Source organism: Acinonyx jubatus, chromosome B3 (genome assembly GCF_027475565.1).
Source record: "Acinonyx jubatus isolate Ajub_Pintada_27869175 chromosome B3, VMU_Ajub_asm_v1.0, whole genome shotgun sequence".
Classification (NCBI taxonomy): Eukaryota; Metazoa; Chordata; class Mammalia; order Carnivora; family Felidae; genus Acinonyx; species Acinonyx jubatus.
In genome coordinates this window covers 102,512,838-102,540,030 of record NC_069386.1, presented here as the reverse complement: position 1 = coordinate 102,540,030, position 27,193 = coordinate 102,512,838, and the positions used below count along the sequence as shown (strand labels likewise).

Genomic DNA, 27,193 nt, shown 5'->3' with positions numbered 1-27,193 from the left:
AATGTTTAACTGGATTCTTTGGGTCTGAAATGGCAGAGTGGGAGTTGAAGGGACATCTCCGTGGAAACCAGGCTCCCAGGAAGTGGCCAGAGGGGTTACTGTGGGGTGAAATAAAGCTTAGAAATATGTCATGAAGTGCTTTGCGCAGCTGGGGTAAAATTCTGAAGTACCTTAATTAAAACAAGCCAAGTTAAAGGCCCCACACCACTTCCCTCGGGGTTGTTCTTTGAGTATCTTTACCGTGAAATGGGCCTGAGCCACTCTAAGCCTCACCCTAGAGTGACCAAAGTAGCACCTTTGCAAAACAAAGAGGAAGAACTCCCCTCTGCCAGCCCCGTGGACTTTGCATTCAGTCAGAATCTGGAAGAAAAGAGTTCGTATTTGTTCACAGGACTGCAGGACCAGAACAAAGCTCTGGAAGGTCAGCTGCCGCCTCTACGAGAGACCTGGTATGGAAGATACTCTGCAGGTAAACGTAAGACCCATCATGAAATCTGTGTATTTGGGCCAAGGAGAGCTATTGACAGATGTGCCTGGCTGTCTGTTTCTATAACAATATCAGAAAGTTTCTAAATTGCTGAAATGTAAGGGAACATCTTTCAACTCGAGCCTGAGTGTTTGTCAATTGTAAGTATTCTGGGTACGTTAGAACGGGTGTGTAAACTGCACAGAGGGCTTCTTACCATTCTGCACTGGAAGGGAAAAAATCATTCTGTTTCAGCTTAGTTTATAGTGCTTTCGATGTTTATACCTAGCTTTGCCAGATGATTAAAATTATATAGATAAGATGTGATAAATTATGACAATCATATGTTTCAGTTAGATTCTAAATTCAAATCATTCTCTCCAGCCCCATTTAGTGCATCAGGCTTTGTTGTTTTGAAAGCAACCCTTTCGGAGTGAATTCATTCTAATGTGAAGTTGGAAACCACCCCAAACAGAATTGATTTATTGCAATACAGATGAGAGGATGAGTCATCCCCTCCCCAAGCCCACATTCTTCACGCAGAATATGCACTAAGTTCCGTCATTTGCAGAACTAAGAGAATTTTTCCCATTATGATTGGAAGCTCTGAGCCTGAAGTGGCTATAAATTATCCTGGGATATTTTAGAAGACACGTAACATTTTAAGGAAAACCACAATGGTAATTAAACAGAGATTCTCACTTGGGAAGAGAAATATAAATATATAATGTGTACATATGTGTATATCTATGTAATTTTTTTCTTTATTTATATTCTGGGTCGATAACACAAATAAGTTCCCATTATTGGTCACCTTGGCCAGAAAGCCTGATATTCTCGTTCCGTATCTGGTACATCTCATCTGGACTGATTGTCACGGCTATTTTCTGTAGAACTGACAACTCTTGACTGGTTGCATATGGCCTATTTTTATGTTCTCCAACTTCCTAAGCATGGGAGTGGCAATTTTCCTCTAGTTTCATTGAAGAATTCCTTTTTATCCAAACCCTCTACCCAGAGTTTTAAGATTCTGGTAACTGAATAGTGAAAACTAAGTCTAATGCATTAGAGTCCCACCTGGAAAATATTCTTATTTTTTTTTTTAAGTTTTTTTTTCAACGTTTATTTATTTTGGGGACAGAGAGAGACAGAGCATGAACGGGGGAGGGGCAGAGAGAGAGGGAGACTCAGAATCGGAAACAGGCTCCAGGCTCTGAGCCATCAGCCCAGAGCCTGACGCGGGGCTCGAATTCACGGACCGCGAGATCGTGACCTGGCTGAAGTCGGACGCTTAACCGACTGCGCCACCCAGGCGCCCCTGAAAATATTCTTATTTTTGAAATGACAAAATCACATTAAAAATAAATAACAAAGGGATGGTAAGCATCCTGATTGCTAATTTCAAAAGGTCCGTAGTCTAACCCCAGCTCCACTAAATACCAAATTATATGACTTTGAGCAAATTACTGCATCAATTTCCTTCACCTATAAACCAAGGGTAAAAATAACTGCCTGACATAGCCTATGCCATTTGGGATGAATTGAATTAAATAATGAGGTGTTATCACTGAAATCATAGTATAAAAATAAGGAGTAGTCAGGCTGCTGAAAAAAAACTGTTGCCAGAAATACATCTTTTAATCAAAAATGCTATTTCTTGTCATTACTGTTGTTTCTGTCTTGTTCCATATGCTGGCATCTCTTGAAAGAGAATAAGGACGTGGAGAAGTTTTTAACATGGTCATTCAAATGTTGTAAGGATAGAAACACATAATTATGCAAGGATTTTTCTGTTTAGAATGCAAAGTGAAATTGTAGGATAGTCCACACAACAATCTAGAAATTAGAATGCTTCCAGATTTCTAAGAGGAAAAGACAAAACTTCATTCATGCAGCATTGGGCATGGTAGCAGTCCTTAACACCCCAGGATAATTAAGCTAAAAAAGAAAACCCATAATGGACCTCTTGAGTCCTAGCTCTGTTTCTAACAAGGCTTAACTCTGTAGCCTGTTTTGTGACATCAGGAAAGACTATTTATATATTGTTTTATAGGGCAACTTGTGGGAATTTCTTTCCCTAGTTGGAGAGACTATTTAATTGGGAACATACAATGCTAAACGTTGCATACTCCTATTATACACTCATAGTCCATTTTTGTATTACCCCTCTATCTAATACCTATCCATCCATCTATCTATCTATCCACAATTCATCTCTTTCATCTGAAAGGAGAATTTATTTTCATTTCTTAAGGATATATTTTTTCTGATTTCCCAAATTTATTTTGTAGAGATTCCATGAAATGAAAACAAGTGAAAAAGTTTCTATTTTCCAGCCCAAATTCTATGTTTGGACAATATTTGTAGTCAACACAGTGTTGATTTTTCAGATTTTCCTCTAAATATCAATCCAGGGAAGAAATGAGGAAAGCAGAAATTAAATCCTCGATATGGGCTAATATTTTATCACTTGCATCCATGTATGACCCTTGCTTTATGTGTTTCACCTCCACATTCAACATGTAGGTTGGACATATATAACTAAAAAGGTGCCAAAATGTATTAACAAAGTCTAATGATTAGCCCAATTTAATAGTAAATTTTTAAATGTTTTTTTTAAATTTCTCTCCTAATCTCTCAAGGGCCCAGGGCCATGTATTTTGATATCCCACTGGAACACGGAGAAACAAGTATTATTAAAAGGCATCCACCCCGAAGACTTCAAGTAAGATGAATTTAAAAGACCTCATAAGGAATTTCTTGGATTTAATGGTAACATCCCTTTTTAACTATAACCATAAAGAAGGGATATTGAAAATGACTAAGCTAATGAGAATGTTGTTAAAGAGAATGTCATCAACTGCAAAGACCATATTTCTTTAGGATTTCCTTTTGTAATGATTTCACTTTTAAGACCACCACCAAAAGAAGGAAATACAGTATCAAAGGCACAGGCATGATGGGATTCAAAAGACCTTTGCATTTTGCATTTGATGAGTTATAACAAACAATAGTAACAATAATAACAGCTAGTACTATTCCAATTACCACCTACTTCAAGTCAGATACACTCTGGGCAACTTGATCAATGTCTATCATTTAATCTTCACACCCTCTCTATGAGAAAGGAACTAGTACCTTTGCTTTGTAGGTGTGGTTTAGATAATTAAGTAACTTGTCCAAGGACAGTGGAGCTCAGACATCAAACAGGTCTTCAAAGCCCATGCTCTTAACCAGCAGCATAGTTGATCTCTACAGACCTTCTATCCCTAATCTTTTATCGTTGTAAATGTTAACTGGTTGCTGAAATTGAGGACATTGGATTCCAAGGCAGCAAAGCAAGAGATTTAAATGCATTCACCTTAATAAATATTTAATGAATTCTCTCTAGAGAAATACAAATTCTAAGGACTCTCATCCTAGACGGGGAAAGAGATCTGAGTGGGTACCTGAAAATGAGCATCAGCTAAGAGAAGGGTTTGGGCTCTCCTGTGAGCAGGATCTATCACTGACATTTGGAAAAAAGGGAATTGGAACCAAATCCCACCTGATACACAATTCACCCAGACATCTGGACAAATCCCAGAGGTATTTGAGCTCATTTGCTGGGGATTATTTCCGTTTCAATTGGTTTTTATTTACCCGTCTTCTCCAGAAGCTCACAATCATTATTTGAAATGATTATACCTTTTGTTCACCAAAAGAGCATCTTTTCCTAAAATATTAGAAACCTCAAAACTTTTTAAAAGATAAATAAAATATAATTATATCAAATTGATATATAATTTTAAAACTTTTGGGCATATCTTTAACTAAACTGGACAATTTAAAGACTTTACCTTTTATTCCTAAATCAGATGTAACTTTTCAAAGAGGTGTGCTTAATATAATGTTCCTATGGAGCCAGTGAGCTGAATAACTCAAGTAGAAGATATTACCATAACCAGTGAAAAGTATATGTAGCCATTTGTAGTTCACAAAGTACTTTTTAGATCTATCAACCCTAAATCAGCTAAAGTTAGGCTTTGATTCTCAAGTCAGTCAAGCACAAAAAGGAGAACTTTGGTGTTTCAGAACAAAAGAGGGTATCCCCACATCCTAACCAACGCCCTTAAAAATGAAAAATCAAGAAAAAGGAATTATTTTAGTGCAAAGACTATGTCATGTTCAGTCTTATATCTTTAGTCTCTAACACTTAATATGTACTCCCAAAAAGCTTATGAATGAATGAATGAATGAATGGTGAATGAATAGATGAATGAATGACAATGTGACCCATTATCCCTGGTAGGAACAAAAATCAAAATGCCTTCTCCCTGCTACTGAAGACCCGCAACATCCTGTATTGTAAGTCTAATTGACTAGTTGCCAACGTGATGAATTATGAAGATATAGGAGTGTTTGTTGAACCCAAGAACTGGGAGGCACTTGGGCTTCAGGGAACAGCTTTGCCTTGGAACCTGAATGGCACAACTCTCTCTGTGTCTCCCCTGAGCTTTCCTTCATGCATTCTTTATTCTTCCTGCAGATCAACTTTCTTTGCTCCTCAAGATCACTTGGTGAAATATGGACAAACTTCAATTCCTGAATTTGTATTTTTATAGTTCCAGTCAAATAGATTCGCCTGGCTCTTTAGGCTCCAATTTGAAATTCCTAGGAGAAAAATATCTTATTGGTTCAGCTTTGCTCATGATTCTAGTTCTGTTCCAATAAGCTATGACCAGAGGATATGCTTATGCAGTAGAAATGTAGGCAGAGAAGCCCCCCCCCCCCCACCACCATAAATTCTGGAAGCAGCTCCCAGAGAAGAGGGAAATCACTGGGAACTTGGCAGACATTCCCAAAGATATCAACTATAATTATCTTCACAAATGAGGCTCAGCACATTCTCCACCACAAATGGGTTTTTGAGAGAATAATAAATGCTGGGTTCCCATGACGTGCTAATTAATAGCCTAATGTCTGCCAAAGAAAATTCTAAAAGTATTTTTAATTATTAAACCAAATCTAATTGCATCCTAAATAATTTGAGTTGCACATTTGGCACTCTCCACTTCCTAGACATCTACTCCTCAAGTAAAGAGCAGGTCATGAACTAAAGTTCTCCAACTTGGAGCTGCTAAGTTCTGGGAGCCTCTGCCAGGGAACTCTGAATCCAACGTGCTCATCTTGTGTTGGAAGTTGATCACCACTGTCCCTCCTGGCCTGATTCACTTTCTCCTCCAACCATCTCTAGTCCAACCTAAGGTGAAGATGGTCAACTGCCCCCACCCCCAGGGCCCCAGGTAATGTGATTTCCTCAGATGACTCCCTCCCTCATCTCTCAAGATTTGCTTAAATCTTACCTTCCTAGAGGCTTATCGTGATAACCTCTTGACAGTTGCAATCTTTACCCTGGCGATCCTGGGTCCCCTGATCCTCCGTGATCTTTTCTTTTCCCCAGAGTACCATCTAACACGCCAAGAAATTTACTTCTCTAATGTTCATTGTGTATTTTCTTCGTCACCTCCCTGACAGTGCTAGAATATAGTCTTTCAGAGAGGCAGGGATTTTTGTCTGTTGTCTTCACTAATATATCTAAGTGTCTAGAACAGTACCTGGAACATAATAGGTGCTCAATAAACATGAGTTGCATAAATGTTGAATGAATGAGTGCAAAGGGGAAAAGATGAGTATTAAGATTGCCGGGAAGAGACAAGGAAGCTGGTTCTGACCCAGACAGTTTCATTGTTTGTTATCAGTATTATATGATTTTCCACCAATTTATTCCCTTTCCTTGTCTTTTCTCTTTGCCCATTTTCTATTATATGTTTCTTTGTGATATATGTATGTGTGTGTGTGTGTGTGTGTGTGTGTGTGTGTGTGTATGCAGGTAATTGGCTTATATTGCCTTATATGATTATGAAGGCTGGCAAGGCAAGTCCAAAATCCACAGGGCAGGCCATCAGGGAGGTCAGGCTGCAAATGCAGGACATGAGCTTAAGCTGCTGTCCACAAGTAGAATTTTCTCTTCTTCAGGGGAGCCTCAGCTTTACTTTTAAGACATTTCAACTGTCTGAATCAGGCCCACCCAGATTATCTAAAATAATCTTCCTTACTTAGAGTCAAATGATTATTGATCTTAATCACATCTCGAAAATAATTTCACAGCAACACCTAGATTAGTGTTTGAATAACTGGAGGCTGTAGCCAAGGCAAGTCCATGCTGACCATCAAAATACACTATGGGGGTTTTACCCTCCTATTATGAATAAGGTGTTCCCCCCACCCCATTTTCTTTTTTCTTTTCTTTTCCTTTCTTCTTCTTTTCTTTTCTTCTTTCTTTTCTTTTTTAGAGATGGGGGAGGGACTGAGAGAGAGGGAGAAAGAGAATCTCAAAGCCAGCTACATGCTCACAGGGAGCCCAACACAGGGCTCAATCTCATGACCTGAGATCATGACCTGAGCTGAAATCAAGAGTCAGATGCCCAACTGACTAAGCCACCCAGGCGCCCCTCTCCATTTAATTTTCTAAATGATTATTACTTGTGCATAAGAAAGCTTTTGAATTTTGCAGATTGAATTTTGTGTTCCACAACTTTATTGAAATGAATTCTAATTATCTATAGATTCTTTTAGATTTGCTATGTAGATGACATCTTCCATAAATAAGAATAGTTTTTTTTTTCTTTCCTCCCAATTCTTATTCCTTCTTTTGTTTTCTTGACTTTTGCTTTGGCTAGAGTTTTCCTCCGATATTGAATACCAGCAGTGACAATGGGCATCCTTCTCTTATCTATGACATTAATACATATGGTTCAAAAACTAAGCACATTTGCAATAGGGTTTTGATAGATGCTGGTCAGAGTCCCAAGAGGAATCAGATGCCATACTCAAATTAGAATAATTCAAGGAAATTTTCTTTATAAGTAACTGTTTATGAGGTTTGGATCAAGGGGACCACAAAGGATATTGCAATAACCACTGGTGGCAGCTGAGGGATAACCATCTCTGAGCAAAGGGACTCAGAGTGAGACTCTTCTAGAACCTGGAAGGAGACAGTCAGGTAGAGGAAGGTGCTTTGAGAGAAGCAGGAGGACACAAGCAGCCCAACACGCCCTTGCAGGAAGGAAGCCAGGGGGAGAAATACACTGTTCTCTCTTCTCTCAGATCTCCTGCTAGGATGTCTCAGTGGCTAAACCCAGTGGGAAGCCTGAAGGCAGAAGAAACTGGTTACTCACAGGCAGAGAACAGGGGAGAGAAATGTGGCAAGTGGACCTAGAGAACCAAGTGGGAGCTATCTGGCACAAGGCCATTTATTAAATTGTTGACATTCCCTTTATTCCTAGTGTGGTAAGAGTTTTTCTTCGGGCTCGGTGTGAAATTTTATTGATATTTCCCCCTTCATCTATTAAAATAATCATAGGAATTTCCTTTTTAAACCAGCTGATACAATGTAGTACACTAACAAACGTTATGATGTTGAACCATGCTTAATATTCCTGGCATAAATCCTACTTGGCCAAAAGATACATATACAAATACATGACAGGATTGTCTATGCTTAGGCTTTTCACGTCTATTTTCATAAGAAAAATTGTCCTATAATTTCCTATACTGTCTTTTATTAGTTTTGCTTCCAGGGTTGTAGTAGTTTCGTAAAATTCACTGGTTATCTTTTTCTTTCTTCAGTTTTCTATAATATTTGATGTAACACGGTTATTATCTTAAAAGTTTGATGAAACAGGCCTGTGAAGCCACCTTTAGCCACCTGGACTTTTGGGGGAATGAGAAATTTTCCAGCTAACTTAATTTCTTAGTTGTTTCAATTATCTTATTTCTTCCTGATTCAGTTTTGCTAATTTATATTTTTCCAGAGTATCATTAATTTATCCATTGAAGCTTTCAAATTTATTGTTATAAAGTCTTAGCTTCTTCATCTTCAACTTCTAACACACTTTTTCTATTTGAGTATAGTTGACGCACAATGTAACGTGAGTTTCACGGTGATTCCCTATCTCTGTACTTAAGCTGTGTTCGCCCCAAGTGTAGCTACCATCTGTATAATAACTATACAATGTTATTATAACACTATTGACGATGTTCCCTATGCTGTGCCTTTCATTCCTGTGACTTATTCGTTCCATAACTGGGAGCCTGTATCTCCCTCTTCCCTTCACCCATTTCGCCCATTCCCTCCCCCTTTTCCCTCTGGCAACCACCAGTTTGTTCTCTGTACTTATAAGTCTATTTCTGCTTTTTGTTGATACACTTGTTTTGTTTTTTAGACTCCACATCTGAGTGAAATCATATGGTATTGTCTTTCTCAGTCTAATGTTATTTCACTTAACATTATACTCTCTAGGTCCATCCATGTTGTAGCAAATGGCAAGATTTCATCCTTTTTATGAATACGAAGATAATATTCTTCATATTCAACTTTTTGGCAACGCTTGTAAAACTAATCTTCCAACTTACATTGTGATGCAGCTCTCTTAAACCAGGTAGAAAAGTAGAGAATAACCCAGCCTCTGATTTCAAGCTGTGATCTTTGCTCTAGTTTACCATCTTACATGGAGCATTTTTAGGTCCCCTTTAATTTGTAGAAATAACTCACAGCCATCAGGAGGCCCGAATGCCTTATGGATCAGCTTCCTCTAAGTATGTATCTTTTTTTCTGGCCCATGGAGATATATATCTTGTATTAAGGGCCAACCACATTTTTTTTGGTTTTGGTTTTATGTTTTAGTTTTCATTGCTAGATGTTTGGGACAAAGAAAGTTATTGAAATGTGGATTCATTGCAATGCCTTGACCAGAAACTAACTCTTCCTTGGGCTTATAATCTCTTACTCCAAGACTGTTCTGGACACCTTTACCTTCTTCCCAGAACCTTAAAGGGCATACATTCTTGAGTCATTGTGCCAAACAAATTTTGCAATTTCTTTGAGCTCCTGCCCATCTTTATCTTCCTGTTAGGACACAGAAGCAACCATCTCAGGTCAGTGCGTCACCAAGCTCAGTGACTTCTGCTTGATTTTTAATCTCCATTTCTGAATCTTTCAGCTGACATTTCACTTGATTTTCCTGACCATTTGTTTAATTTGAGAAGCCAAATAACCCAGAAACCTTTACGTAGATAACACATATTTTTTATACCATGAGACTTAAAAAAAAAAAAAGTGTCATTCTACCCTTCCAATTCTCCAATAAGTCCTTCCCTTGTATTCTCTCAGATGATGAAGTGAGGCATCTTGCTTCCTAATCAGGGGAAAGGAACATTGATATGAACCCCAGAATTCTAGGGCAATTTCATTTGGTTTCTTTAGAGAAGCCAATTTTCCAACAATATTTTCTGCATAGCTTCTCAGGCCAAGTGCAAATACTTAACGCAGGGATCCTACTTGTAATGTTCATTGCTGCCATCTAGTGCCCTTTGTGGAGGAATAGAGTGATTCTTAGTTTCTTTCCAAAGGCCAGGAAGAAAGCAATTGCCTAGAGAGGGTTCTTAAAGACACCTACTATTCAACCCTTATCAGAATTATGGGTTTAAATAAAATGAATCTGAAAATAGAAGAATATAAATTTACATTCCAAAGAAAAACCTGGCCCTAAGTATTTATGGATAAGTTATTTTAAATAGGTGAAAGTATTTAAATAGCTGGTTTCTTCAGACTCACATTTTCAATAATGCTCCACACACAAACCCTTTGTGGTCTACTCTGATGTAGCCCCTTTATTCACTTGAGGCAGTATGGAAGCCACTAGACCCCAACCTGGAAAATCATCAGAATCCCTTGGAGATACATTCCAAAGAAACAGTTGAGAAGCTGGACTTCATTGAAATTAAAACCTACTCTGGGACACCTGGGTGGCTCAGTTTGTTGAGCATCTGACGTCAGCTCAGGTCATGATCTCTCAGTTTGTGAGTTCAAGCCCCACATTGGGCTCACTGCTGTCAGCATGGAACCCACTTTGGATCCTCTGTCCCCGTCTCTGGGATCCTCCCCCACTTGTTCTCTCTCAAAAATAAATAAACATTTAAAAAAAATGTTCTGCTCTACAAAAGACAGTGTCAAGAGAATAAGAAGACAAGTGAGCATATGAAAATATGTTCAACGTCATGTGTCATCAGGAAAATACAAATTAAAACAACCATGAGATATCACCATACACATATTAGAATCACAAAATCCAAACCACTGACGACACCAAAAGTTGGCAAGGATGTGGAGCAGCAGGAACTCTCACACGCTGCTGGTGGAACGCAAAATGATAGAGCCACTTTGGAAGTCAGTTTGGTGCTTTCTTATAAAACTAAACATACTCTTTCCATACAGTCTAGCAATCATGAGCTTTGGTATTTACCCAAATGAACTGAAAATTTATATCCACACAAAAGCCCGCACGTGGAGGTTTATGGTAGCTTTATTCATAATTTCCAAAATTTGGATATAACCAAGATGTCCTTCAGTAGATGAATGAATGAAGAAACCACGGCACATCCATATGATGGAATATTATTCAGCACTAAAAAGAAATCAGCTCTCAAGCTATGAAAATACATGGACAAAACTTGAATGTGTGTTGCTAAGTGAAAAAGCCAATCTGAAAAGGCTGCATACTGTATGAGTCCAAGGATATTGACATTTCAGAAAAGGCAAAACAACAGAGGCTATAAAAAGATCAACGGTTGCAAGGGAATAGGGAGAGGGAGGGAGGCATGAATAGGCAAAATGGGGATTTTTAGGGCAGTGAAACTATTCTGTAAGATACTACATTGGTAGATACACATGCCATTATACATTTGTGCAAACCCATAAAATGTACAACACCAGAGTGAACCCCCAAGTTAAACTATGGACTTTTAATGATAATGACATGTGAATGTAGGCTCATTAGTCATAACAGATGGTAAGGGATGTTGATAATGGAGAAGGTTGTACATATATGGGGATAGGGAGTATATGGGAATTCTCTGTACTTTCCACTCAGTTTTGCTATGAACCCTAAAAATTAAAGTTTATTATTTATATATATATAATATATATATTCATTCCCCGGACGTATCCCAGACCTGTTAAATTGCAATCCCCAGTGAATAGTCCAGGATTTTTTTTTTTTTAATTCCAGGAGATTCTGATGATCAACCAGGTTTAGGAGCACATAGAAGAGGAGGGAGCTGGGGATTTGGAACTAGACAGACCTGAGTTTGAATTCTAGAGTTGCCACTTTCTTACCAGGCAACATTGGACAAGTTATTAACCTCTCTGTAATGGGGAGTGTTCACAGGAGGATCGAACGAGCTGACATCTTGTGACCCTGGGTGTGATAGACACAGGGGCAGCTGTAAAGGCACATGGGCCTCATCACCAGGAAGAACCGGAACCTGAACTAAGTCCAGGGAGTGGAACAAACACTTCCTTGTTCTCTCCCCTTCATGACCCAAATCCCCCTTCAGCCCTTGCTGATTCTTCTTCCCACAGATACATGGATATCTCCCCTTGATCTCTGTCCCCCCCATGTTCTGATCTGATCAGCAGTTACTTCTTACACCAGCAGGTCCCATTTGCCCATCATCTTTATGTTCTGCAGAGAAGAGGGCCAGATAAACCTCTGTCTTACTAGTACTCATCACCTCTCATTACATTCTTGTGCAATTGCTATGTTAAAAAATCTACTTTCTCACCTAAGGTGAGAGTGGAACAGAGAGCCACTTCCTACCACAAATGCAAATTGCCTGTAACATGTCTAACCTAAAGATGAGTTCTTTCCCTTTGTCTCTCCTCCCCATCTCCAAATCCTTTCCCTTGTCTTCTTCCTTGCCCGGTGAGCTTTGGGTTGCTCCAGCAGAAAGGAATGCAGGATGTTTCCCCTAGAACAGCTCAGGCCCAGGCCCAGAGACCAGGAAGTTGTTCTCTAGGGAAGTAGCTGGAGGTACAGGTCATGCTCCTCACGAGTGCTGGCTGCTCAGCATCCATTTCCCTGTCTCCCCCTTCTCTTTTTTCACTCTGATCACCTTGAAAGCCAAGCTGGCTTCCAGGTCTACCTCTTAATAATGCAACAAATCAGAATAAAAGGAAAAATAACTTCAGAATAAATTATCATTTGCCTGTATTGTTGGACTAAGGTGGGAGTAGTGCTCACACTGTTTGTCTCAGTGTGGCATCTTCCTCTTGAGCCATCTCTTCTCCGTGTCCTTGGCCACCTCATCCCCATCTATCAGCTTGTTAGTATTAGAGCTCCTCAAGTCTTGAGTCCTTGGCTCTGCTCTTCTCACTCTTACCCTCCTCCATGACTATGGCTTCAGTTATTCTCTACCCAGGGATGATTCCTGAACATGCATCTCCAGAACAGATGTCTCCTCTGAGTTCCATGCCTGTATATCTCATTATCTACTCAATACGTACACTGGTATGCCTCAAACTGAATTTGTATCCTCCTGTTATATGCCATTCACACCTGGCCTTCCCCTAGGATTCCAATCTCAGTGAATGATAACACTATCCATCCCTTTGGATGCCATTTGGACTCTTCTCTCTCCCTCACCAACTAGAACAAATCTTGTTTGGTCAGTTTTAAATATTTGTGGAGCTCATCGATTTCCCTCCATGAACCCCCAACCCATCTCTGTGGTCCTCTTCAATGCTGTCCCCACATCTGTGACTTCTCTTCTCTAGTTTTCACACTGCAGCTAGAGTAATCATTTTTTAAAAAGCAAATGTAATCACACCACTACTTTGCTTCATACATGTCAATGACTGCCCACTGCTCTTAAGAAAACCAACATCTTACTTGACACATCTCCAAAGGCAGGGGAATTAAAAGCAAAAATGAACTATTGGGACGTCATGAAGATAAAGAGCTTCTGCACTGCAAAGGAAACAATCGACAAAACTAAAAGGCAACCGACCAAATGGGAAAAGATATTTGCAAATGGCATATGGGACAAAGGGCTAGTATCCAAAATCTATAAAGAACTCAGCAAACTCCATATCCGAGAAACAAATAATCCAGTGAAGAAATGGGAAGAAGACATGAATAGACACTTCTCTAAAGAAGACATCCAGATGGCCAACAGGCACATGAAAAGATGCTCAACGTCACTCCTCATCAGGGAAATACAAATCAAAACCACACTCAGATATCACCTCACGCCAGTCAGAGTGGCTAAAATGAACAAATCAGGAGACTATAGATGCTGGAGGGGATGTGGAGAAACGGGAACCCTCTTGCACTGTTGGTGGGAATGCAAACTGGTGCAGCTACTCTGGAAAACAGTGTGGAGATTCCTCAAAAAATTAAAAATAGATCTACCCTATGACCCAGCAATAGCACTGCTAGGAATTTACCCGAGGGATATAGGAGTGCTGATGCATAGGAGCACTTGTACCCCAATGTTTATAGCAGCAATTTCAACAATAGCCAAATTATGGAAAGAGCCTAAATGTCCATCAACTGATGAATGGATAAAGAAGCTGTGGTTTAGATATACAATGGAATACTACTTGACAATGAGAAAGAATGAAATGTGGCCTTTTGTAACAATGTGGATGGAACTGGAGAGTGTTATGCTAAATGAAGTAAGTCAGGCAGAGAAAGACAGATACCATATGTTTTCACTCTTATGTGGATCCTGAGAAACTTAACAGAAGACCATGGGGGAAGGGAAGGGGGAAAAAAAGTTACAGAGAGGGAAGCAAACCATAAGAGACTCTTAAAAAGAGTCTTAAAAACTGAGAATAAACTGAGGGTTGATGGGGGTGGGAGGGAGGAGAAAGTGGGTGATGGGCATTGAGGAGGGCACCTGTTGGGATGAGCACTGTGTGTTATATGGAAACCAATTTGACAATAAATTTCATATTAAAAAAAAGAAAGCTATTTAAGTAGTTAAGTTTATAGTACACCAACTGAATGGATAAAAATCTACATCACTTATAAATACCAAAGAAGAAGAAGAAGAAGACGACGACGACGACAACGACGACGACGACAACCAACATCTTTAGAATGCCCTATCAGGACCTACAAAACTTGGCCCCTGCCTACCTCTCCAGCCTCATTTGAGCCATCCCCCCCCGCCGACTCTGAACAGCAGTCAACTGACTTCTTGCAATTTCCTCAACAGATCATACACTCTTACCTCAGGGTTATTGTTTATGTTGTTCTCCCCACCTGGAACACCTTAGTTCCCTAAAATTTCCTAAGTGTCCAACTTCTGCTGAAAAATTCATCTTCAGGAAACTTTCTTGGACTGCCTCCTTATTCCTCTCCCCCTTGTATTAATTTTCTAGGGCTGCTCTAACAAAATACAACAAACTGTGGGGCTTTAAATAATAGAAATGTATTATCTCACAATTCTGGATGCTACAAGTCCAAGATCAAGGTGTTTTAAGGGTTGGTTTCTTCTGGGAGCTGAGAGGAAGAATCTGTTCCATGCCTCTCTCTTAACTTCCAGTGGTTTCCTGGCAATCTTTGTCACTCCTTGGCTTGTAGGAGTATCATCCCCATCTCTACCTTCACAGGTGTTCTCCCTGTGTGCATGTGGGTGTGCAACCAAATTTCCCTTTTGTAATGAGGACACCAGACATGTTGGATTAAGGGTCACCCTGCTCCTGTGACCTCATCTTAACTAATTATATCTGCAAGGACCCTATTTCCAAATAACATCACATTCTGACATATTGGGAGTTAAGACCTCAACATACAAACTGGGGTAGAGGGCACAATTCAACTCATAACAACTTCCGTTTCCAAAGTGGAGTCCTCTGGTTACATATTGTCACGGTTCTGCCCTGTAGACCTTTTCTACAAAGTACAGATCGCAGTTTGTAATTATCAATGAATAATCACACAAGCAAAATGTGTTTGTTCCCCCCATAGATTGTGAGCTCCGTAGGGACCATATTGCTTTTGTTGACCATTGCGCCCCCATGCCTGGTACACACTAGTTGTTCAGTATGTACTCACTGAGTAAACACATAAATTCTACAGCCTTCCAGGTCCCTGCCTGCATGTCAGTGTGGAGAGACCCACCTTTTGTCTCCTAGGCCTGCTCAGTCATTTCCCAACGTTCCAACTTCCAGAGCATTAAGTCATCGAGGCAAATAGGGTTGAGGCAGATCCGTTGGTTCATCAGTTGCTTCCCAGTCTTAGTGATCCCTTGAAACTCCAATGTGATCTTCCCCATAAAGACAATCCCCTGCTAAGAAAAAAGAAAAAAAAGTGTCCAAGATTTGTAAGCCCATTGCACTTTCATGTAAATGTGCCTCAGGAGCACCAGTGATTATTATTGAGGAGGCTGAGGGAGGTTCTCTGGAGATCTTAAAAATAGGTTACTTCCCTAAGGACTGAAAGAGTTCAGCTGGGCAGTTAAGGAATGAATAAAAGAAATTCCTGGTGCCTCTTTCATCGTTAATACTCTAAGACCCTTGTTGTTTGATAACTTTGGACTTGCTCCCTCGATGCACACAGAAAAGGATTCTTAGTCTTTTAACTCCCTGACAAATATTCAGATCAATAAGTCACTGGCGTCGGTGAAAGAGAATAAAGAACCCAGATGAGTTGAAAACTCTTGCACAGATACAACTGTAATCCTGTTGAGATCGCCTTCCCTGTGTGCTCTCAGGAATAAGTGCTGCTTTTACAAAGTGGTAAGATAGTTTAATGTCTGGCTTTTATGTTTCATCATCTCATGGCATGAGGAATGCTGAATACTCTAAATGTTGGACTTCTAGAAGCTTGAACCCATTGACCTGCCACAAGTAATTACTTCTGAAAGGCTCCTGAGCCAGCAAGAAGCCAGAACAACTCACAGAGCAAAGGTAAACGCAACGCTAACTGGAGGGGGTGAGTAATGGGGGGGAGGGGTGGGGAGGGGCAGGGATGGCCTGTCCTTTCATTTACTCCCTGCAAGAAGACCTCAAAGACAAATCAAACTATTAAGTCATTCAGAGTCAAGACTTCCAAAGCTATCCATTCTCTCCCATGCCTGCCTCCAACTGGCAAAGACTCTTGTCTGTGAGGTAAACTCTGGGCCCTTCTCCACTTCCTGGTGAAAACAGGAAGATGTAGATAAGAGAGAGGAATTTTTCTTGGACACTGCTAATTCTAGAAGTGTTCACATTTATGAAAAATCTAGTATGACTCTCCTTTTATTCGTCCCCTCAAGTTAAAGCTTTCCCTTCATTCTCAGTCTTTTGGTGGAAATCCTATCTACAAGGTGTCCCTAACTTATTTACCACAATCTCACCAAAAAACGAATCCTTGGAAAATGTCTTCTTTTTTTTTTTTTAATTTTTTTTTTAACGTTTATTTATTTTTGAGACAGAGAGAGACAGAGCATGAACAGGGGAGGGTCAGAGAGAGGGAGACACAGAATCTGAAACAGGCTCCAGGCTCTGAGCTGTCAGCACAGAGCCCAACGCGGGGCTCAAACTCACGGACCGTGAGATCATGACCTGAGCCGAAGTCGGCCGCTTAACCGACTGAGCCACCCAGGCGCCCCTTGGAAAATGTCTTCTAAAGAGCTTTTCCTTCTATAAGTTTGTCACTTTCTGCTGAGACAGCTCCCCTCGTGTAGACATGAAAACTGTGAGGTAGTAGATTTTCAACCCTTTCCACTCCTGATTCATTGTCAAGCCAGCAAGGTACTGCTGCACAGCTAGCTGATGTGGTCAAAGATGCCCAGGTGCTTTTAGACCCTCAAGGTCATGTTTGTGCTGCTGACAGCACTGTAGAGATGGCCCCCTCGTGAGGCTCGCTACAGCCAACATAGTCACTGTCCACAGGGCAGAGTAAAAGAGATCACGGAGCACATCTGGCTCCCTTTCCTGGCCACAGCAAGGAATGAACAAGGGTGTATTCACCCCTGGTTGCCCTCAGTAACTGCACTGTCCCACTGGGGTTTACGAGGCACCACGGGAGATCACCAAAGTCACAAATGATCAACTTCCTAATATTCCAGGGCTTACGTTGGTATATGAGGGGACAGTCTATGGAAATGCGTTCCACTTAGCCATTTGGTGGCTCCCCTCTAATTTCACGTCCAGACAATTAGTCAACGGCAGAAGAGGCATTTTGAAGAAAGAGGCCAGTTTTATCAAACCAGAACACGTTTCTGGGGAGATAGGAATAAATGAGATGTGGAAAGATATTTCCATTTCAGATTTGCAAAACTCTACAGGAAGCTTAAAAACTGTATTAGACACAGAGCAAAGCTTTAGTCACTGAGGGCTACCCGGGAAGGACTCAGTGGAGAACTACAATGATCCCCCTTTGACATAATAAGAGATCTCTATGGATTATAACTGATGACTGATTAAGATCTCGCTCTGTTCCAAAAAGAATTGCAAGTTGTGGATTGCAGAGTCCGTAACAAATTGCCCAGTTGTAATGAGTGCGGCATCTTTCACAGCAGGAACTGGAAAAGACAATGCCAACTCCAGGATACATTCCCGGGAAAAGACAATATTTACATAAGATGAGAATGTTGGAAATGAACCGGAACAGACAAGAGGTAAGTATGAGGAGAGAGAAGAAGAGTGCCATATTTAGCACATTTACTCCACATAATCACTGCCCTCGCACATGAATGTAGTTTAGCATTCATCCCCAGTCTTTACTTAGCATTTTAAATTTGGTCATTGGCACCGAAGCTTCCACTACTGGAGCTGGGAAGAATCAGCAAGATCCCTTCTGCTACCGACTGTTGAGTCTTTTCTCTGTTTTCAGTCACAAGGACATATCTGTGCCCCAAGTCTGTTTTTTCTTCCTTTCCTATATATTTTTTTTCATAAATTGCTCCTATGATGTTCTGGCTCCAGCAGGAAAATGAGGTTAGATCATTTTTCTTGATTTAGTAAAATAGAGGGGGGGTGAGTTGGTCTTTATTTTGATACCTAGGCATCCCTCCATAATTCACACCATAGAATTATCTTACCAGAATGATCTCTTAGAACACACCCTTTTACAGTAATGTCTCCTGTAAGTGTCATATTCCAAATTCCTTACTCGAGTGTTTAAGCCTAAAGTCACTGTCTTCTGCAATTCTAAATACATCACTTGCCTGCCAACAAATGTTTTTACAAAGCTCCTCTTAAATCAAACCATAGCTTTTTGAGACTGTGGGCATATATTCTCCCCTTTCCTAACGAGCCTGTCCTGTGCAAAGAGAAAGTTTCCATACCATCTAATAGGAAAAAAAAGTGTGTTCTGATTAGGGGACCACAGTTAAGCACTCAACTTGCAAAGTGACTGATCTGTTGACCTGTTCTGGTGACAGTAGCTCAGGGGGAGAACACTAATCGATTACAGTGGATCATTTTCAGGCCCAAGCAGAGTTGAAAAAAAGTCTTCACAGGGAGGCAAGGATTAATAAGCAAAAACCGAGGGACCACAAAGCCAAGAAAATCCTTCAAAGCATCCCAAGATGTGATGACAGGGACCTTCCAACCTTTTTGCCAGATGAAACCTTGAACAGAAGTCCAGGTGAGTCATGACTTATTTTTTTTTTTTGCAAAATAAATATTTCCAGTGTTTTTACGAACTATAGAAATGATCCCTGAAAGTATAGTCTTTTTTCCAGTGTTTTTTTTTTAATTTTTTAACATTTATTTATTTTTGAGACAGAGAGAGACAGAGCATGAACGGGGGAGGGTCAGAGAGAGAGGGAGACACAGAATCGGAAGCAGGCTCCAGGCTCTGAGCCATCAGCCCAGAGCCTGACGCGGGGCTCGAACTCACAGACTGTGAGATCATGACCTGAGCCGAAGTCGGCCGCTTAACCGACTGAGCCACCCAGGCGCCCCTTTTTTCCAGTGTTCTTAAAGCTTCATCAAATAAACTTCCAGGGAGGGGGTGGGTATATATATAGCAAGTAGCCTTGGGTTTCTGCTGATATGTGCTTCCTAGAATGTAGTGATCACACGATCACGTGATTTTGGGTGGCTGGGAGGAAAAGACAGAAGCTTCAGCACTGCAGTAAGATGTCGCTTTTTAGAGGCTAACTGTGCTTTACAGGCATCCTTGCAATCCTTGCTCCAACCTTGGGAGGCAAAAGGCAAAAGAACCTCATCTTGTGATTAAAGAGAATGGACCACGTGGCCATATGCAGACACCCTCCCCCACCCCACTCTTCCCCCTGCAGCCCTCCCAGGCTCATTCAGAATGTCTAAAACTGAAGCCACCATCACTGCTCACCCCAGGCTTGCTCCGGGGGCATCTGCTGTCTCAGTGGGTGAGACCTCCCTCCACACTCTGGGCCACTCGAGCCAGAGACCTGGGGTCTTTCCAGCCCTTCAGCTCCCACTCCCAGCAGCTGGTCAGTCACAAAGTCCTGTCGATGTCACCTGGTACCGAACTCTTACCTCTCTCACATTCCCAAGGCCACCTTAGGTCATGTGTCACACCAGCCTCCTGACTGTGTTCCTCCCCCAAGTCTTCCCCTTCTTCCATTCACCCCGCTACCCTGATGCTTCTCTGTATGGTCCTCAGGCAACCAGCACCGGCATCACCCGGGGAGTTGTTGGGCCCCAGCCAGAGTGACCGAATCAGAAAATGTAGGGGCGGAGGCCAGCAGTCTGGGTTTTTAACCCCACCCTAGATGATTCTGATACTCCTAAGGTTTAAGACCCGCTGCTTTACTTGGTAATCAAAGTATTAGCCACAGACCAGCAACATCTGCATCACCCGGGAGTTTATTAGAAATGCAGAGCCCCAGGCCCCACTCTGGACCTACCGAATCAGGATGTGCATTTTATCAAGATTCCAAGGTGATTCTCATGCACAATAAAATTTTAGAAGCGCCACACCAATAGCAAAGTAATCTTATCAAATGCACATCTGACCATATCATTCTCTTGCTTAAAAAAAAAAAAAAAATCCTCAGTGAAAATCCATCAGCCTGAAGACAAAGAAAAAAAATCCGTCAGCCTGAGGACAAAGACTTAACCCTTCACCCTGGCACTCTAAGCCTTCAAGATCTACTTGCTACCTACCTTTCTGGCTTTCTCTGCTGCCATTCTTGGGCCCAACTTTGCTTCCAGCCAGGCCAGACCGCTCAGTGATTTCCAACAGATAACCGTGTTCATAGTCTCTGTGCTGTGTTGTCCCACCAATTAGAATCCCGTTAAGTTTGCCTGTCCATAGTCCTCCAGGGCAAACCCACCCTTTGAATATATAATATTTTCCACATAGCAAGACTGACCACTGAGAGATCTACAGAAATGCTGGCCACGTCTCTGGAGGTCCTGAGCTTCTCGGATGCAAAGTTGCCAGCTGAAAGAGACACTGCTCCTGCTCAAAGGAATAGGATGCTTAATCAATAAGTTCATTAAATAAGAAAAGGCTAAATCATTGAAAATCTACCTGGGGAATCTATTTAACCTATACTCCCAGTGCCAGAATGAAATATGCTATGTAGGCACATAGATAAACAGCTGCGACAATTTAAAAAACATTGACCAAACAATCCAAAAAAGTGTCTCAGCTAAAGTTAGATACTTAGAGTCATGGCTTGAGGGCAAGCCAAGAAAAACCAACATTGGTAAAATCTTTGGAAGATGTCCCAGATCTGGAGGGGTCCAGGAAGGACTGTGGAGAAGAGGGGTTCTCGGCATTCTGCTGCTTTTTTTTTTAATTTTTTTTTAACGTTTATTTATTTTTGAGACAGAGAGAGACAGAGAATGAATGGGGGAGGGGCAGAGAGAGGGAGACACAGAATCTGAAGCAGGCTCCAGGCTCTGAGCTGTCAGCACAGAGCCCGACGCGGGGCTCGAACCCAAGGACCGCGAGATCATGACCTGAGCCGAAGTCAGCCGCCCAATCAACTGAGCCACCCAGGGGCCCCTTCTGCTGCTTTTTAAAGCAGATTCATTTTGTTCTAATTAAGGTTTGTTGAGTGCTTACCATGAACCAGACACTGTCCTCGACCTGCAACATGAATTATCGCTCTCAATCCTCACGCAGCCTGTATAGAAGGAGTTACTATTCAGCCTCATTAGACAGAGCCAGGATTCCAGGCCAGGTCTTTCTCCCTCCAGAAAGTTCACTCCACCCACCCCCAGCCCCTCATATATCTTCATGGGGACTCCAGGGACTTGGAGCTCTGTCCAGGACAACCTTGGCAAAGCCTACAAATATAAGAGTGTCACTTTTCAACCTTATCTTTCAAGAGCAGGCTGCCCGTCTGCAAAGCCTACAGATTTCACCACCATACTAGGCACATGCGTGAGCTGTGATTCCTTTTTACTTATTCCCAGGGAGCATCTTTGCATTCTCTGTCTTCTGAAAGCACTTCATTTGCTTTCTCTTAAAAGGGAAGCAAAGTCAAGATCATAGATTTACAGGAGCTTTCTGAATGCTAGTCCAGTTCAGGTAATTAAGATCCTGCTGTACCCATCTCCTCTCATTTAATGCTGTATTTGCCCCTTCATGTTCCCTCTTTGGGAAGGTGGGATGAGAGTTTTAGGTCTCTTATAGGATAAAGTTCTGCCTTTGTTTCCTGCTGCCTGTTTAAAATAAAAATTTACAGGGGTCCTTCAGTGGCTCTGTCGGTTAAGCATCCAACTCTTGGTTTTGGCTCAGGTCATGATCTCACAGTTTGTGGGTTCGAGCCCCGCGTCAGGCTCTGTGCTGACAGTGCTGAAGCCTGCTTGAGATTCTTTCTCTCTCCTCTCTTTCTGCCCTGACCCTTGTGCTTTCTCTCTCTCTCTCTAAATAAACTTAAAAAAAATAAAATTTTACATATATTTTACATTTACATACTTTAAATACATTATATATTTACATAATGAATTACATATACCGTAATTATATAATAATTACATATAACTTATTATGCAAAAATTACTTATAACTTATATGATGGCCCACTTGTTCATAACTTATACAAAGTGAACACTGTTTTCTGAGTGCACAATTTTATGACTTTTACCATGTTTATGTGGCTCCTGCCCTTTCCAGAAGCCATGATATAGTACAGTAGGTAGAAAAAGCAGTGAACCTGAGGGCTGCCTGGGTGACTCAGTCGGTTAAACATCAGACTCTTGATTTAGGCTCAGGTCATGATCTCATGGTTTGTGAGATCCAGCCCCATGTCAGGCTGTTTGCTGACACTACAGAGCCTGCTTGGGATTCTGTCTCTCCCTCTCTCTCTGCCCTTCCCCTGCTCTCTCTCTCAAAATAAATAAACATTTAAAAAAAAAATAAAGAAAAGGCAGTGAACTTGAAATCAAAGTTCTTTATTTGAGCCCCCCAAAATATGTTTCTAAATGCAAACTCCATGGGAACAGGGGCTTCTTTTTGTTTCTAGAACGCAGTGCCCAGTAGCCTCTCAATAAATATTAGCTACATTTATATAGCTATATAGCTTTATTCTGTATATATAGAGAGAGATTATTGCTCAACTGCAATTATTTAACCTCTTTGCACCTCAGTTTTCACGTCTGTAAAATAGGAATAAAGTCTTGTCTACCACATAGGGTTTATGTCAAAATTAATCCAATATGTGTAAAATCGTATATGCAATGTAAAGTGCCAAACACATGCATGAGAATATAGACAACTGAAGAAAGATGGAACTGATGTCTCATAGTGAAAATAACTGTATGCTTAAGAGGAAGTATCACCTTAAATATATTATGGTCACCTTCTCAATTCTGGTCTTATCTGATCATCTGCACTATTATCTACTTAGTATTTTTCTTTAAAGTATCCTGGGGGTGGGTGTTTTATTTTTTTTAAATTTATTTTTGAGAGAGAGAGACAGAGTGCGAGCAGGGGAGGGGCAGGGAGAGCGGGAGACACGAAATCCGAAGCAGATTCCAGGCTCTGAGCTGTTGGCACAGAATGCGATGCAGGGCTCGAACCCATGAACCGCAAGGTCATGACCTAAGCTGAAGTCGGATGCTTAGCCAACTGAGCCAACAAGGCACCCGGTGTGTGTTTTTTAAATTTAGCCTGTGAATGAAATAGCTGTGAAATTATGGATTTGATATAATGGTGATGCATTTTGCTAAGACATATATATATATATATATATATCATATATATATATATATATATGACATATATATATATATTATAAAATGCATAACCATCAAACTTTTTTAAGGTTTATTTATTTTTGAGAGAGAGAGAGAGAGTGCATGAAAACAGGAGAGGGACAGAGAGAGAGGGAGACAGGGGATCTGAAGTGGGCTCTGAGCTGACAGCAGAGAGCCTGATGCGGGGCTCGAACTCACAAACCATGAGACCATGACCTGAGCCAAAGTTGTACGGTTAACTGAGCCACCTGCATACCCCACCATCAAATATTTTTGATGCTTTATATAATCCTCTTACTGTGGAAAAATCACTCCCTTTTCGCCCCAATGACCTCTATTGCTTTCCTCTCTTCCCAAATTAATTTTGAAGTTGGATACACTTTTTCCTCTGCTCTGCTCAACCAAAACCCATTTAGGTTTTTAAACATCGTATTTTTCTTTTCTTTTTTGTTAAGTCCAGCAACGCCGGAGAATCAAGCAGGGGTTTATAAAAATCTAACAAGTAAAAAGAATCCAGCTCAGAAGTTCTCAAACTTTAATGCTATGTACACAGAACTATGTATATAATAATTTATGAATGATTTAAGAGATTTTCAAGGATAAACTTGAACATGTGAATTTGGCCTCACACTCTACTTTAGGCCTGCATTATCATAACATCAAGAGTGGTGTGGGACTTGAGCTATTATTAATATTGCATTAGATTCCACCATTAACCAATATTCTCTTCCTGTTCCAAAGTTCCTGCCTCTAGTCAGCAGAAAATCTCTGTTCCCAGTCTCCATGGTGCCTCTAGCAGTGCTTGGCTCATTTGCAGAGCAGAGATGATTACACCCCCTAGCCCCAATGAATGAAATCTTCCCCAGGTCCCAGTTACCAGTACTCCTCACCACCCAACATTCTCTGATTGGCTTACTTGTTCACTCATCTATTCACAGACCCGCTTCCTGGCTTTGGTGCCTATGCAATAGTACAGACAACAAACAAACAATGACAGTACATCCGGGAGACCTCACAACCTGAAAGTCAGAAGGTTTCCATGAGGAACTGATATTTTAGCTGAGACAGGAAGTAGCTGGACAAAGGGGACAGGAATCCATATCTGTGTGAGGACCAAGGTGCTGGAACATTCAGAACTGTTCATGATTACAGCACGCGCAAAAGCTCTCGACTGGGAAGAGAGATTCAGGTAGTGATCAGTGATGGCTCTGAGACATAGGCAGGGCCCAGAGCACCAGGGTCTTGCAAGTCGTGTCAAACAGGGACTTTGAACTTGAGCTTAAGATCCACAGGAAGGCATCGAAAGGTCAGGGGAGCCACACAATCAGGCTTACATTTTCAAGCATCATTCTGTCTACCCTGTGGAGGATGAATGGGAAGAGAGTGCAAGCGGATGTGGGGAGACAAGTGATAAGGACATAGCAGAAATACAAGTGAGAGATGGTGCTTGGACCAGGAAAGTAGGGTAACAGGAGAAAGGAGCTGAATGTGAGATATTCAGGAGATACGAGGGGCAGAGCCTGGTGGTGAATCAGATGTGCGTGTGTGGAGAGAGCAAGAAGGCCAGGAGGATTCTTGGGTTTCTCTTGAAGAACTGGGCAGACAATGGGGGGAAACTGGGGCCATTGGCTGGATTAGGGTAACTGGGAGAAAAAGTGAGTTTGGAAGAGAAAGGGAAGGTGAGTCTGACATGTTGCCAGGAGACATAAAAATGGAGGCATCCAGTTGTAGCTCAGGAGAGAGATTGGGGCCAAAGACATAATTTAACTGTCGTTTTCTGTCACTACTATATGTATAGGCAATAACAATAATTATAATAACATTCAAGGGGGGATCAGGGTAGTCCCTTACTGAGGCAGAAAGGAAACTAATGACTCACAAAGCACAAATCCTCACACTGAGATGCTTGATTTTCTCATATAACAGTTTGTAACATCAGTTATCAAGGGCTTAAATGAAATATGCCATAAGGTTTGGTAAACAATTATCCTTAAGATGAAATCCAAAAGTTGTGGCTGGTTCAACTAGATGGAGGGGACATTCTGGGTTTTGACCCAGGATGATTTTCCTAGCTCAGAAGTGGCCACTGCTTTGGTTTACTTAAAAGCCTCCTTCCTTGAATAGAGCCCCTGTTGTTCTGAAATGCACTTTATAAGGGTAGAGCCTAAATAAAAATCTATGTACATATGTACATAAAATCCTATACCAAATAAATTAAATATATTCTAAAAAGTATAGAAAGTGAAATGAAATGCATGACCCTTTGAGCTCCCTAGTTCTATAGGTCTGGGGCACAGCCCAAGCATTTGTGTTTCTAAAAGACTCCATAGCTGACTCTAATATGAGGTGAGAGTGGACGTCAAGGTCAGAAAGTGTATATCATGTGCCTGGCACATAGTAGATGTTCAATAAATAGCAAAAGGCAACATCACCTGTGCAATACTCTTGCCAAAAATGTGTAACCTTAATTTAATCACAAGGAAATGTACAAACCCAAATTTAGGGCCATTCTACAAAACATTTGATCTGGATCCTTTAAAATGCCACTGTTAGGGGAAAAGAAGAAGACAATGAAGGGGGGATGGAGGAAGAGGAAGGGGAGGATCAAGACTGAGAATGAGGGAGAGAGAGGAGGAGGAGGAGGAGAGAAGGAGGGAGGAGACAGAGAAAAAGGAAAAGAAACAGAAAGGGAAGTGTCTTGAATTAAAGAGACAAGAAAATAAAATGCAATACATAATCCTAGATTGGATCCTGGATCTAAAAAAATAAAACACAAACACACAAACAAGAAGCAATTATAAAGACCATTACTGGGACAACCATGAATATTAGAATGTAGACCGTATATTAGAAAACAATAATATATCAATGTTAAATTTTCTAAGTAATTTCCTAATAGTTATATTGCAGCTATGTAGGAAAAGTGCCCTTGCTGTGAGATTTGTGGTGATGTATTTGGGGGGATGTAATTGCAACTAATTCTCAAATAGCTCAGCTGAAAACATGTGTACATATGTTCATGCATGTGTATAAAATGAAAGCAATATTGTGACAAAACGTTATCAATGAGTTGGGGCATATAGGAAGGTATTATATTATTCTTGTGACTTTCAGAAGATTAAAAAAAAAGTTTTTTGAGAGAGAGCGCATGAGCCAGAGAAAGGGGCAAGAAGGGGTGGTGAGAAAGAGAGAGAGAAAGAGAATCCCAAGCAAGCTCCATGACCAGCACGGAGCCTGATGTGGGGCTCAAGCTCATGACCATGAAATCATGACCTGAGCTGAAATCAAGAGTTGGACACTCAACTAACTAACCCAAGCTCTCCCAAATATATATATTTATAAGAACATCAAACAAATTATTATGTGTTCATAAAAATCTAGGCACTTAATAAACAAATAAATCATTGTTAGGGGGAAAAATTCAATAAACTTTAAATTTTCTGTAGGAAATTCACAGAATGAAGATTTGGGGGAACATCAAGCAAGGAATGACTGTCGTCCCCGGAAAATTGGCAAAATGGAAATGTGGCTCCATGAACAAGAGGCCCGGGGACAGCTTCTCTGGGACAGTTCTAGTTCTGACTCCGATGAGTTAAGGAAAAGTGAGAAGAAACCACAAGCACTGGTCAGGACCAGGACAGAGAGAATCCCACTTTTTGACGAGTTTTTTGATCGAGAATAAAAATGCTATTCACTGACCTAGA

The 27,193-nt window shown here is 41.0% G+C and overlaps 1 protein-coding gene across 6 annotated transcripts; it reads left to right on the top strand.

Annotated features, from left to right (window-relative positions):
* Positions 1–27,193, top strand: CCDC198 (coiled-coil domain containing 198). 6 transcript variants are annotated; one of them, XR_003422506.2, is made up of 7 exons: positions 2–469; positions 3,109–3,191; positions 16,182–16,268; positions 17,861–17,962; positions 18,774–18,933; positions 24,428–24,678; positions 26,936–27,069. XR_003422506.2 is itself a non-coding variant. In XM_053224487.1 (6 exons), exons 1-6 carry the CDS (start codon positions 247–249, stop codon positions 20,769–20,771), a joined length of 786 nt encoding a protein of 261 aa, XP_053080462.1. In that variant the 5' UTR covers positions 1–246; the 3' UTR covers positions 20,772–21,068. The 6 variants fall into 6 exon arrangements, 5 of the variants coding, with proteins under 5 accessions (XP_053080462.1, XP_014936691.2, XP_014936690.2 ...); XM_053224487.1 differs by lacking the exons at positions 24,428–24,678; positions 26,936–27,069 and adding an exon at positions 20,641–21,068 and having other exon boundaries at positions 1–469; XM_015081205.3 differs by lacking the exon at positions 24,428–24,678 and having other exon boundaries at positions 11–469; positions 17,864–17,962; positions 26,936–27,193.